Source organism: Bombus pyrosoma, linkage group LG9, assembly GCF_014825855.1.
Source record: "Bombus pyrosoma isolate SC7728 linkage group LG9, ASM1482585v1, whole genome shotgun sequence".
Classification (NCBI taxonomy): Eukaryota; Metazoa; Arthropoda; class Insecta; order Hymenoptera; family Apidae; genus Bombus; species Bombus pyrosoma.
The window spans coordinates 5689382-5704621 of NC_057778.1; the positions used below are offsets into that span (position 1 = coordinate 5689382).

Below are 15240 nucleotides of genomic sequence, written 5' to 3' on the forward strand. Positions count from 1 at the left end.
TCGACTTAACTCTCTCAACTCAATTGACGACTCGCAACTAACTAATTCCTTGCAACTAGACTCTCAATTAACGACTGAAGGTTAATCGTCTTTCTCCCTTAAGTATCTCTTTGTTATCTTCTCGTACCCCTACCACGTACGTGTTCCGTACGTCTCCTTCCGCGTAACTATTTGATTGAAGGACCGAGGACATATTGATGGGCCGCTTGGCCCATTGAAGTTTCCCGACCCTTTCGGCCAGTTAGGCTTTCTCGCACCATTGTTTATATTTCGTCGGATCTTTCTTAGACAATCTTTCCACGATACTACATATACGTCAATATATAATTAATTTTATTCCATGATATTCTATTGTTATATTCTATAAGTATTCTATGATTGGTTACTTTAATATCATTGTGAGTAATAATATAGCTATTTTGGAAATGTTGAATTACACACACACTTACTTCCAGAATTAAGTCAGTTTCGATTGGCCTGGAAGTGTTCAGACGTTCCACAACTGATTCAGGTCCACTGTACTCGATAGTTACGCCATTATCTACGATCACCCTTTGGGTCATCACCATAAAATTCCCATTTAGTATGTATTTCCCATTTTCTCCAAGTCGCAAAGCTGAAATAGATCAGTGTGACAATTTAATGAACACTAAAATTCAGACATTCATCAACAATTTTTTCCCACAAAATGAAGATAATTGTACGATTATTTCTATATTCGTTAAGATACGCTGCATGACTATATTGGTACAGCAAGAAAACATTCTTTATCTGCACATACAGTGTTCTATTGCGTCATTGAACTGTTAAATTGTAGTACGTATCGTACTGACCAATAATTAACAATTATTTCACACTGTTTTATAATCTCATCTTTCTATCAAAACTGAGGAAACACAAATTCTGATAAAAACATATTTTATCATAATCTAATCTTTCAAATAAAATTGTAAGCAAACTGTACATAAGTTTTAATGAGATATCTCCTTATCATATAAGGATATCTTAACAAACGTAATGATAAATCATCTAATTATTCTCGACAATTTTCCTGAAAAGAAAAGAAAAAAAAACAAGAAAGAAATTCTCAAGGAAAGTTCAGTTAAAGTTAGCAAGTTTAATAGCTCCCTCGAAACAGGAAGGTTTCACACGATTCTCGCAACGTGTCAGGTATCACGTTCATTGAAAACTGAAAGGAATCAAGTACCGAGGTAATTGCTGTCGCCTTGCATGTCCTTCCAACCGTGTTGCCTGATGTCGATGTTATTGCTACCCGCTGGGATCTTGGCGACTCTGGTATAGCCGTACTGGGTGGAGTTGTAGGAACCAGTGATCCACTGGCAGGTGGAATTGTCGCCTCTGCATACGCCGCAGATATCGAGTTCCGCCGTCGAGTTTAAAACGTGGTCGCATCCCGCTGGTTTACAGAGGCCGTTCACGCATATGTGAAAGGTATCCCGGCTGCACGGTGTTCCGTCGATCACCTTGTCCGCCAGCATGTAATACTGATTGCTTTCCACTTGGCAGTACAATTTACAACGATCCCCCGGCGATACTGAAACAGGAAGAAAGAACAGAAATTGTAACGTCGAGGACGATAAGGATAAGCGTTAAATTCTTCGCGGCCCAAGCAGCATTTTACATTTAATCCCGACTAGTTCATAGCCCATAAACTTCTTTTAAAAATTTGAAACCATTGCTATGATGTTATTAGTATCTCTATATTTTTGTATACACATTTTCGTTGATAGATTTAAGAAAAAAATTTGTGTCTTAAAGGCTTCAGAACGTGAAAAGAAAATGTTAGATATGTTCCATTCTTCCAGTTATGTTCGTGAAAATATAAATTCGCACAAACATTTGCGGTCTAGTCATTATACTTACTTCGCGAATACTTGGCATGCCATTTAACGTCCTCCGTCAGGTTTGGTATTCTCATATTGTTGTTGTCAAAATACGAACATTGTAGTTCCCTAGATAACATAGTAGAGAACAGGTAGATTAATAGAGAAAGTATTGTAAAAGTTGCTAAAGATTAATTTCTTACGAAATGTATGTTTGCGGTAAATGTCCTCTCATTGCAAATATCTACAGTTTCAGATTGGTTACAACTTTTATCGCCATAGTTTTGATACACTCGTGTTTCATCACGACGCTAATGAAATTTCAAAAATGTTTTGTACAACACTGCATACTATATTCGTAAATGTTTCCTACGATAAACGTTCAGATATTTTTCGTGCGTCGCTATAAGTTGAAATGATCTGAATTCAAAGTAACTTGACTAATCCGAACCGGAATAATAAATACCTGAAATCAGGACTTCCTGGTGGACATTCCTTGGTACCACAGCTGCGATATTTTACTCGTTCACCGATACAGTAATGGCCGTTGTTTTGCGGAGGTGGATTATTGCATTCACGGTATTTTTTCTTGATACCACCGCCGCAGGTCCTCGAACATTTCCCATATCGTCCCCATGCGCCCCATTGGCCATCCACTGGCTCGAGATTTCTGCGGGAGACGCATTCACCTCGAAGACACCATTTGTCTTGGCCGCAGGCGGTTCCATCAGCCCACGGCATATGCTGGGTACGACACTGACCTCCGTGCGGTGTGGTGCACCACAGTCTCCTGCACACTGCCTGGCCAATAACCAACCAACCGCTCAGTTTACCTCAATTCTTAAGCAGTACGTTTGCTGCGTATTGTTTCGAGCAACACGATGCTCGAAACAATTAACCGTGGCTTGGTAATTTTGAGAAAACTCTGACCTTTGTTAGAGATGAGATATACAGCAACTCTTACTGGAGAGTTACTCACGTTGATTATTCAGGAAATTGATCATGCATGGTATATCTGGTAAAACAATATGCCTACTTATACAGTGACAAAAAAGAAGGGCAGCTTTAGAAGAGCTGTTAAATATTATTCGTATAGATTATTTTGAAGACACAGGGAGACTGAAGCTCGAATCTGGCGGCAAGTCATATACAAAATGCTAGTATCCAATAAGGGTTAATAATTCGGTACGTAACATACAGTGTTTACAAAAGGTATTGGTACATCATTGTATTTATTATAGCATTTACATACTAATTAATAATCAGGTTCGAGTATATCAACATTTCATTTAGCAGCACTCTCATAGCACTACGAAATATACAGAACTTGATGAAACACGCTTCATTAGAAAATAAAGGTGTGTCCCAATATCAATGAAGCGGTCTTTTAGCAGCTTCTATATTTCATTTTCACAATAACAATCTTCCTTTTCGTTGTCGTATGAAAATACATAGTGCTAAATAACACGAAATTGGAATCTAATCGATATATAAATGCTATTGTGGCTCTTTGTAATCATTGCATGTATACGTACAAAAATGTGTGACTTACCATCACCCACCATGTGAGCGCAGACTTCGGATCCCTTGCCGAACACCAGCTCGCACTGCTTGTTCACCGAATAATCTTCGCCAGGGAGTCTTCTCGGGTTCTCTCGCACCATTGTGTTATCCGGCCTGTCCAGCAAACAGTTTCCGTTTCCGGCCCTTGAAATAAATTTCACCAAGTTTGAACAGGTCCATCCGAGGGGAGGCTCTTGAATCATTCGCCGGCCGAATTTTTGTCAGAAACGGACAGGATCCAAGAGATGTGCGGCGGCCGGTCATTCAGAAATGCAGCGGAACCGGATTCCTAAGCGAGGAGTCGTCTTCTTCAGGTTGTTCGCAGAAAAACTCGCGGCACCGGCTCTCGACCCGATCGAATCGAATTTAGAATTGTTCTGAATGGGAGCATCGGCTTCCAATTCGGCTAGCTTTAGTTTCATACCGTGTGAATATCGCTATTTCAAGTACTAGCAAAACGCGATATTTTCTGTCTCGTGTTGTGACAGAGAACAAACTCCTTCTGACTATTGGACGCGGGTTACATTTAAGCAAAGACATAGTGTTTTATCGAAGATCGATAAGCAGAGTTTTCGACGCGATACAAATGACTTCAACAACGAAAAATATGCAGTGACGCGCAAAGATCTTGGGAGGTAGGCGATTTTATATTTGACAATCTTACATCGTCCTACGAAGTTTAGCGACACTTTGCAAAATATTATACCGTATTATGTAACTTTTCACGTTCTCGTTGAATTTTACGTGATTTTACACGACCCTGCCACGTGTTTTTACATAAACTTCATCGCAGATTTACATGGCCTGTCTTTCTGGGCTGGATCCGCCTTTGCAGGAAAGCGTGTGTTATTTTTCAAAACCACGTGCTTTTTTAATGCGATCATCGGTGGTCTGATGAAGAAAAAGGAAATCCTAACGACGCTAACGAAGTCGCAGTTGTATTCAAAGGTCAATCTGTCAGTGTCACACTTTTCAAAATGAAGACGGTTTAGTGGTTCGTCAAGGTAATGACTGACTCACTCGAGGAACTCGGTGACGTAGTGCCGGGAACATTTCGACCATTCCCAGGGGCGAGTGTTGCCGTCCAGCATCCTCGACATTATGTTGTGCGCACCAGACCGATTTCTGAAGGAGGTACATTTCACGTCGTCGTCGTGGGGCATGCTCAGCCTAAAATCCAAATTGGGTATCAATTTTATTCGATGCAGATTTTTAGAATAAATATAACGTGCATAAAAACGAAAACTATAGGTGAGGAAGCAATTTTTAAATTTTATACGCTGTTACCTAGTCCCATATTATATCTAAAAGCTAGTTTTAAATATTAAAAATATGTTGATTTTCATAACATGAGTTATTCCGCTGGTATTATACCAAATTTCTTGGACTTGTCATAATATTAATTTTTCACACATTAAAATACCCTCCTTCAGCCACAAGGTGATATAAAAACCAGTATCAAACGATTAAAGCCGTATATTTAAGTCATTTGTGTTATGTGTATACGTAATAAGTTGATAAAAAACATATAATTTTGAAGTATTGTACCGAAAGTAGTTCATATTTTAGGAGAAGAATAGTTAGTTCGGTGATTTTAAATACAAAAATTGATGATAATTCAGAGTCAACGACGACGAGTTAACTGGACAATTGAATGTTTTATTTTTTGAACTGAAATTTTGTATTTTATATTTGTTAGATTTCTAATCTTTAATAATTTTACTCACACGTGACCAATCTCATGAGCAATTGTGAATGCAGCAGCCAGACCATTGTCTTGAACAATAGCGCAGGAGGATCCGGGCATGCACATTCGTCCAAGCTCAGCCAGGCCCAAAGTGTCGCAGCTCATTTCGTCGGAATTGTGACACAGATTTTCCCTGTAAAAGTTTTGTTTTATTTGAAATCATTGCCATTTCTTGGAAATACCATAAGTTCAACGATTTCATAATTCGATAGTAGATATAGAAATAAAAGATTGTATACATTTTTAACAAAAAATCCATAAATTTGTATTTTTAGTAAAAAAAAGAAACAAGAAATACAAATAAAATTTTGTTGTTTAAAAAAATTACAGTTTTGATTATCTTGTTGCAAGTAAATCCACTCTATTCATGGGTCTAATTACTCAAGAATAAAATTTGTACTCTTGTAAATTATTACTGTTTTTGATGATTACGAAGATACACACCAGAGTGTTAGTCCATCCTTAGATCTTGATCAAGTTTGCTAACGAAATGTTAGAAGATTTTTCTTAAATGAGTTTATTATATAATTTATTTGGAAGCCTATATACTACAGTTTTCAGACACATTTAGACAAAGAAGTTACAAGTAACAAATATATACCTGGTTAAAAGGAGAGCAGTGTCGTAATGTCCTGGTGACGATGCGCTCGGATTATTGCTTTGTTGCCATCGACAGAACTTGTTCAACATGTCAGTCGCTGCGATTCCTTCACCTTTGGTACGTCTAGCTCCAAATATCTTTTCTATCGGCACGATATTCATCACTGAAATGCTTATGGGATTTCCAATTGACTGATCTTTGTAGATTAGCGAGACCTGTGAAAAGGAAATGATTTTAGTGTTATTTTATGCTTAACTTGTTTATTGCATTGGAATCGTCACGTTGCCTCAAGTAATCATCTTGAGAATGAACGTAAGTAATTGTGAATAACAATCAGATAATCGGATAACTTTTACTCCATTCTTATATTATATTTGACGATAAAATATCACATTTTCTGAAAATATTTCAACTCTTTTCTTCAAAACAGTGAGTTCCTCTGCTAAAAAGATCCTGCCTGTTTCTCTTTATTTGATTTATTCGTCGGAAGCATTTCATCATTGGGACCAGAGAAATCAACAGAAATGATGTGTAGTTGCATCGAATAATTAACCAGAAAAGAGGGAAAAGCAGTAAATGTGTTTTAAATACGAGTATTAAAAGATTTCTGATTTATGTTCTCGTTACGATAACGTTCGGTGATTACAGCATATTAAGACCGTATCACGCAAATCCTCGTTCCTCGTCGCTTCCCTTAGCTTTCTAAACGCGATAACAGTTTATAAATTACTAGACCAGAACCGTCGTTTAACTAATAATAAATCAGCGTAATCGCGAGTACAGGGAAGTTCGAGAACTACTTTCCAGATATTCGAGTTATCTAAGCGTCTGCAATGGATTTCCCTCTTTTTCAAGTAATTTTTCCAGTGCAAGTTGAAGGAAACACTTGTAATCTCTTGTTTTTATTTAATTCCATGCTGTCTTACATTTTCTCTAATGACTCGGCTTTAATATTTTCCGTAATTCTCATAAGAACGACAAACTTCTCAGCTGAATGATCAAAAATTATTCTTAATTTTCATTAGCTCCAAACATGTATCGATGCTTATGTCAGTCATTATAGTAACACGTCCGACAACAGTGAAACAAACTGGACGATTAAATTTAAATTTTTCCAAATAGTAAGATACCTAACTATCCCATCTAACAAGATATAACAACAACTTTTGACAAGGGCGAGTATTCTCGATGAGGCGTTACGCTAACAAATTTCATAACGAAATAGGTAACATTTTATAAAAGATCAATTTAAAACTATTGAGATATGTATAATTTTGTGTACTGGACTAAATTAGCCGCGTAGTAGTGACACACGTATGTGAGTATGAGTGTATGGAAGTATGTGTGTGCACAGCGTCTCGAAAAACAGATGAATGCAACTGTTCCATTGGCAGTGCGTTACAGAAGATGGTGAGACAAAAAGAATACCGAGACGCGTGCAAATGTATATCGACGAAGAATCCTGTCAATCATTTATTAAATAAATCTAAAACTACTTTAATATCAATTCTAAGTGTAATCTCAGTGTTCCTTTATTTTTATTTCAACGATTAAGATCCACAATGTTCAACAAAAACCTAACATAAAATTGTAAAATTGCAAAAGACAATTATTACCAAATTATCGCGCAGGACTCGGATCAGTTTAACATTTTCACTTGTAGAAAAGCGACACGTTTTCGTCGTCTGATAACGATGGAATAATGATTTTTTATAAAGGCGAGGTCGATTGCATCTTTGATGAGGCGTTCGAAAAGGAAAGGGCGAGGCTCATGCAGAAGAACAGTACCGGAGACGAGACGCGAGCAAAACGAGGATATAACCGTGCATAAACAATGCGAGACACAGTCGACTCTTAATTAGTAGCGTGTCTCGAATCTCAACCGACATCGCCCAATCTTCATGGAACGAATCCGTGGGACGGATGATAAAACGCGGAGGATGCGTGGCTGCTTTTCGATTACATCGGTCAACCTTACGTCCTCTTCCTTGCTTTTTAATTACACGCTACTTATTCGACGCTCCCCGCTGTCTTTTTCTCTTTTTCTCTTCTTCGCGTTCCGGTTGACATGCGAGCAAATAACTCGGATACGTCGGTCGATGTCGATCACGATCGCCAGTTGTACTTTGTAACTTCTGTTTGCTACTTTCACCATTGTCACGCGTCTCATTGTATTGGAATATTTATATAGATCACAGATTGGAATTCGAGAAGTTTGGTCGAAGAGTTTAACAGTTTGGAAGTTAGAAGATCTGCGAATTCGAAGGATCGACGTGTGGAAATTTAAAGATCGAAAGTTCGAATATCTGAAAATCTGAGCATTCAGATATCTGGAAGTGTGAAAGTTTGAAGGTTTTGGATTTAAGTAAAAATCAACTAAAAATTTCGCCTTTTTGTGTAAATTGTCAAACATCGTATTTGCTGTACCACAATTGTTTTTTTAGTACTACAATACTTTCAATATCATCATTTTTTAATTTTATTATTATTAACATGTATTTCCTGTACAAGATATGTTTCCTATACCTAATATCATAAAATACGATAAATCTTGAGAGAAATAATTATTTTCCAAACCATCTATCCTGAATTATTCGAAATTATTGAAAAAATTAGTCGAAGAGTTAGCAAACATACCCATTATAGAAGTAATGCAAGGAAAATCTATACAAGGAAATTCTACGAATGTCTAAATAAAGGAAAAGTAAAAATATTCAGATTCGAGCACCATCGTCCACTCTCGCCCATCCATCAAACAGTCATCGTCCGCATTAAACAATTTCTTCCCCGCTTTCCAAATCCATTCACTTAATCGACCAAAGCGACTCGAACTAATCTTCGTCTCCTCTTCCTACATCGTCTGTTATCCGGAATGAACTGACTCGTAACTGCACTATAATGATTCATTACAAGAGACCCGACTGGACAAGCTGGTGGAAAAAAGAACACAGAGATAATTCCTCGAGTCTGATGGCAATGGACGATGCCAGAAAATCTTCGTTCGACCGATTAATCGCGAGTTGTCTCGAACTGAAACGAACTTTATTAGATGAAACGAACCACGGGCCTGATGCGTTCAATTGGAATAATTCTTTCGACGTCCGGATGATGTGTTACTCTGGCTACAATTCCTTCTAGGGAATTTACCGAGGAATAGAGCAGAACGATTACAACAGATTCGTTCACGTCAGAATCGTTTGATAGCTGGTAATTGATTGATTAAACGCGTGCAAGCTTTTCTACCAAGATATAACGCGATTTGCGTGGTACTCGAGCGACTTTTTGCTTTCATCGTGTTTCGACATGGCTCCCTTTGATAGGCCATGGACGTTGGTGAATGGATCTATGAGAGATTAGAACGACGAGTGTCGAACAGGTGTTGCTGTTCCAGGTGTAAGCAACTCTGTCGATCGTTATCTGTTTGAGAATCACACGGTGAAAGCGAAACGAATTAATACTATGACTGCCTGAGCAGTCGAGACGATTAACTTGTCACTTTTTCTCCAGCTATTTTAGAGGATTCTATGATGGAGATTGGTGAATTTGAAGGTTTGAAATTGGGAAAGTTAGGAAATTCGTAGGTCTGCAGGTTCGAGGATTTGAAAAGCTGCAGATTTTCAGGTTCGCAAATTTCAGATTTTCGACAGTTCGGCAGTTCGAAGATTTGAAAATTTAGAGATTTGGCAATTCAGAGATTCTTAGAGTTCGATGGTTTGAGATCGGAAGAAAATTCGCAGAGTCAAACATTCAAAGAATTGGGAATGCGAAGCAGTAAAATTTGAAGAATTGGGAAATCGACGGATGGAAAACTTCAAGAATTGGAGATTCGAAGGTTTGGCGAGTCGAAGAATCGTAAAAATTTGAAGATTCGAAAATTCACAAGTTTGGATATCTGAAGATTTGAGTATAAAAAAGAATTTAAAAATAATAATTTTGATAGAATATCAAGATTTAGGAATTCGAAGGTCTGTCTGAGGTAAAGTAGATAGAGCGGATATTATCGAGATAACGTGGGTAGTTTTGGATTCTTTTTCGTGCTCGTTGCATTAGGTGTGACTGCAGAAGTTTGGAATTTGCTGTGGATTGCGTGCACGCGTTTGGATATTTCACTGATTGGTTTAAATAGCTGGTAATTTAACAGTTGGAAGAAGAAATTACGCGAACTTCAAATAATGTTGAAACTGAAAATAGAAGAGTTATGTTGATTATTGAAAGACTTTTAGAAACTGCAAGTGCAAGTTATACTTAATTTGAAACGGTACATGTTAATAGAAATCGATTAATATATAACAAAAAATGGAATTAAATAAAATTTTGATGAAATTGAAGAAATATAGTTAAATAAAATAAGGCAAAAAATAAGGTAAATAACATTTCTTTTCATTCGGATGCGTTTTAAAAATTAAGCGATATCCTGATTGAACTTAGATTCTATTAGATAAAAATAATAAGAATTATGTGATTAAATATGAAACTAGATCTTTTACGTCATTAGCGTGTAGTAGTTTGTACTTTAAAGAATAAAAAGTTGCATATATTCATTGCAATATAATGACATAGCACTATAATCGTATGATTTACGACAGTCGAGTGTTACAACTTTGCGTAAGTCGGTTTGAAAGCAGGTAGAAAAAACTGTATTAAAAAAAGAAGTAGTCTGCTGCAGCAAACAAATTATTTCTGCTACATATTCATTGGATTGCATGTCCTGCTCATAGAATCAGTATGCTCGCGTTTAGAAACAGAAGAAACCACGTCGATCTTTGTATTTAATCAGTTTCATATAAATTTACGTACAACTTACTTACTGCAGCGTTCTCTAATAATAAAATTTCAACGTTTCTCAACCTACCAATTCGATTAACTTAATCATTTCACAAAGGAAACAATATTTCTCTTTCATAACAACAAACTATTCCACTTCTACCATTTTTCCATCGCACGAAAACTTGCATCCGATTAACCCTGTGATTCACCATAGCATTTTATTCATTATTATATTATATTTTATTCCAAGTAGGTATTTTCAATCTGTAGATTTATCGAATTCCATCGCTTTCTACTTACTGTGTTATTGTAGTACCGAACTCCTGCGATACGCCGATACATTGCCGCGACTCTACCGTTGAAACTGGTCACTCGGCCGATCAATCTTCGCATCAAGATCGCAAAGAGACACGCGATAACGCGAGGAAAAAGGTTGGAAAAGAAGCGTCTCTCGTTGGACCGGTTAGAGGAACCGACCGAGAAACGCGGCAATCGAATCGTGTCACCAGGAGATCGCAATGTCAGCCGTGCGCAAAGAGGCAAGTTTTTCATTTCCACATCGGAGGTGGTCAGCCGTGAGCGATGTCGCTTAAAGCACCGTTCACATCTACCACGATCCTGTCCCACACTGTACAGGTATGGTCAAATGGGTTATCCAGGCGACAAAAATTCATATTTATCGAGTAACAGCTGCCGACAGTTCCTCTTTTTGTTCACTTTTCGTTCATTGCGTGTCAGTATCGACCAACTATTAGTAGACCGTGGATTTTTATACTCTGACGAATGTAATCGAAGAAACAGAATAATTATAAACAGAAGATTATTTAGCTTTGTAAATATTACAACGAGCAAACGAAGTATTTGCGTGTAAATATGGACAAACTACTTAATTTATAAATTTATATTCCAACGAATATACCGAATATATTAAAAGAATAGAACAATAATAAATAGAAAATTATATCGATCTCTAAATATCATAACGAGTAAATGAAAATATATTTGGATATTAGAAATCTCTCGCGAATGTATCATCCGAGTATTATCATCAGTATATTCCTTCGAAATTTCATTGATACTGTAATGAGATCTGGCGAAGCTTTGACATAATTATACATAAATATTGTCCACAATATACTTTGGTTACTTATAATTGTATATATTACGTTATCATCTTACATTATATTGCCTTATCACTGTATTTATTTCATTTTATCATCCCTTACCAAGTAAAAATTTCAATTGTTAATTTCCGATGGAAACAAAGGTACCTAACTGTAACGAACAATTCCTGTAATTGCTCTGCCTATAAAGAAAGAAAATTTCAATTACAAAGTGTTATAAGCTCAACGAAAAATAGAAACCGACTGTGTACCGTATTTTCCCTGATGCGTCAGACTAAACAACAGACCTATACTACTTAAGTGTCAGACATTAGACGTATGCTGCTCAAGACCAGACCAAAATTCCAAGTATAACTTACAATATCCTGTATCATATTTCATATTTTGTCGCTGTATTGCTATTTGTATAACCCTGAGCTCTATATTTCAATTAGTCTTTCGTTAATAGGTTGGTAACTATCAAATTGTATAGCGTTCTTCCGTCATGAGATAGTTAGACGGGGTCGACGTAGTGCATCGAGCATAAATTTGCCTGAAACTCGGTCAATCGTCGATCGACGTCGTCGAGAGTACACGGTGAATGCTCCTCTACTCGACACGCATCGGGCCTCGTGGATGGTGTTCCGTTGCTCTCGTAATCTTATCGAGCGGTCGTAACGCGGCTTAAAGCCATGAAGTTTTAATGGTTTTCGAGATTGGCTGCTTAAGTGATTCTTACGGCTGAAGAAATAGAGAAAAGGAAGAAGATGGGTGGCGCGTGATTGTTCTGACTGTTAACTAGATCGTTTCTTACAGGCAAACTCGTCTTGTTTTCACGTACGAGATGTTGCGTTTGTTAAAGAGAAATTGTTTTCTCGTGTTAAGCCGAGGCTTAATAGCTTCTTTCTAGCTAATTAGGAGTTTCTTGTCTCTATACTCGTTCCACGGAATCATTGAAATGCATCGAGTCGATGGAATAAATTCAAATTTCTTTCTGCTCTGGTCACGTTTCTAAAAGTGACAGTCTCATTAGACACGTTCGTAAAACTATGAGACTGTTAGGAATTCTCATGTATGGGGAAGTTTAGAGGCACGGTAATGAAGAAAATACGCGTAACGCATAAAAATATATAAAATATCCGAAATATTTTATTGTTTTATATTATATTATTTATTATAGTATAGTTTTATATTATTTTATCGAATTACATATGATTCATTTTGTTCTATCAAGATGAAGATCACAACGTTCGACAGATTAGGTTTCACGTTTGTATAAAAATGTATCGTTGTAAAAGACGTGTCTGTAAAAGAAAGATACTTTTCGGACAACCTAATACCTTCTCAATTATGTTCATAAAAATATGAAATTCCTATAAATATGTACAGTTCAATAATACATGACAAACGTCCAAGCATTTGTAAGAAATTTAAGAGTGCTATATCTAAAATATAGTATCTACTTCTTCCGATGTTTAACATTATTTACCCTTATTTTTTGAATTAGATTCACCACAACATGAATTTGCATAAAATTTCTTACTCCACTAATAACCAATAACGGACCACCCTGCACGTAATCCTCTCTCCAAGCGACCAGAGACGATTCGTCGAGGATCAGGACCGGCCGCTCAACTTATCAAACCGGCGCTCGACGCGGTGTCAAATTAGATTTCATCGATTCGGCAGGAGGAAAAAGAAGAAAAAATAAAGAAAGAAAGAAGGGAAGAAAAGAGTGAATGAATATCAAAAGACGATCGACAGGCCGGGGACGGCTGATTGAATCGTCGGATGAATGACGGGCGTGGGCACGTGAAAGTGAGCCCCGGACGCTTCGTGGGATGTTGCCCTCTTCTCCGAGGTGTGGTCTGTCTCGCGTGGGATATGCAACCGACCGGATGGTAATGACCTGGTTGACAATCGCGAGGCTAACCGTCAAATTACATGAATCATTCATTTATCGATCAAGTCGATCGAGTTCCCTCCTTTGAGCTGTTTCATCCTCCTCGACGTTTCCCTGATCCTCGTCCGGAGATCGATTGATGGGGTTTATCATGGGTCTATGGATTTTTATTTGAGCGGGGTATTTACGGGTTACGAGATTCGATCATTTTCTTTTTAGATCAACAGTGTCTTGCGACGTGTTTCTTCTTTTAGTGGTGTTTCTTTTCAACGATCGAGTAGTTTTTAATTATTCAACGTTATTAACTATCGTGTAATTTTATAACTTTCGCGGATTCTTTACTTCGACACGAGATTTTTTATTTCAGTATATTTCCTGAAAAGTTACTGAAGTATCGCTGGCCACCATGTTCATGGAACGTCTGAATAAATTTGCAAATGATCTTGTATTTTACATCGAGGATAGTTTGTGAAATATCCTAAAGCTCAAGGCGATTCTGTTACATTGTTCGCAATGGTCGACCAATTCTGTTGTTCTACGCTTATTCATTGGCACAATTCATTGGACGACGAATCTCTAGAATGCTACTTTTATGGACTTTTCATTTAAAGAAATATATAATATATCGGTGATCGGCACGTGCTAGGAAAAGAGGAGCTTTATTATAAGGAGACGAAGAGAAGGCAGATCGAATTGAAAGGGACGAGCTGGCAGACGCGAAACACGGTTTATTAAATATCGAGAGCTGTTCTTAATGTATCTGTTGATCTTCCTATCTGCCAGTAATCGATCTGTTAAATATTCGATCGAAATAATAAACACATTTGTAGGAAAGAAGCTTTTGAAAAATCACATCGAACGAACCCGACAAAGAGGAAAATATCCGAACATCCTTCGGATTTTATATCGATGGAAGATCGATTCTAACCATCTGGTGGGATGATCGATTATATAATCCAGGCGATAGTCCAGGAACTTTAAATAGCGTAGCACGGATCGCGTGGGATGCGTCCTACTAAGTTGCTTTCGCGTACCAGCCGCTATACTTTTCTCCGGCAAACGCGAACCGTATACGTATCACCGTTGTAATTTATGCGCGTTGGTCTGGTTTTGCAAGCGGCGCCTAGCGGAGCCGACAAAATAGAGAAAATAAAGGTGATTCGTTTCGCTGAGGTCTGCACGATTAGTAACGTTGGGATCAAGAGTTTCGCGAACACAATGATTCAGTATGCCGTGGAGAAAAAATGAGAAAAAAGAACAGACATTATATGATAATGTTGATTATTCGGTTCAACTATAGGGTATGGAGCAGATTGTATTATAATATTATATAATATTATATCGCATAATATCGCATAATATATCGTATAATCTACCCTATATATACGTATATAAGAAGATTATTCAAAATCTGCAAAGTTCACATTTTTATGCAACGTTTTTTCTTTTCTTTTGTAACGCACGTAATTGGTTTAACGCTTATGGTTGAACCGAATCATCGACGTTACATAATATTATACCGTTATAGTATTATGTATTCAGCGAGGTTACAAGTGAGATAATAATTCTTAAAAGTTATCCTCGAAAGGTTAACAAATCGTCAGCGTCGAGTCTTTCCAAAAAGAATTTTTATATTCATTGGTAAAACTTTCAAACGTTTCGCTCAACGAATAATCGTATGGTATAACAGAGCGTTCGATAAATGTCCCACA

The 15240-nt window shown here is 37.3% G+C and overlaps 1 protein-coding gene across 3 annotated transcripts in view; it reads right to left on the reverse strand.

Annotated features, from left to right (window-relative positions):
* The window catches only part of LOC122570646 (A disintegrin and metalloproteinase with thrombospondin motifs gon-1), a 176326-nt gene that overhangs the window by 13879 nt on the left and 147207 nt on the right, over positions 1-15240 (reverse strand). For 2 of the 3 annotated variants that reach the window (XM_043733227.1, XM_043733224.1), the window contains exons 9-16: positions 5756-5970; positions 5135-5287; positions 4428-4577; positions 3397-3551; positions 2311-2641; positions 1885-1973; positions 1208-1555; positions 450-616 (exon numbers count right to left, since the gene is read on the reverse strand). In XM_043733227.1, coding sequence (XP_043589162.1) covers positions 450-616; positions 1208-1555; positions 1885-1973; positions 2311-2641; positions 3397-3551; positions 4428-4577; positions 5135-5287; positions 5756-5970 — 1608 coding nt within the window. Of the gene's footprint in view, positions 1-449; positions 617-1207; positions 1556-1884; positions 1974-2310; positions 2646-3396; positions 3552-4427; positions 4578-5134; positions 5288-5755; positions 5971-15240 lie in introns of all 3 variants that reach the window. The other variant, XM_043733225.1, reaches the window with a different exon arrangement.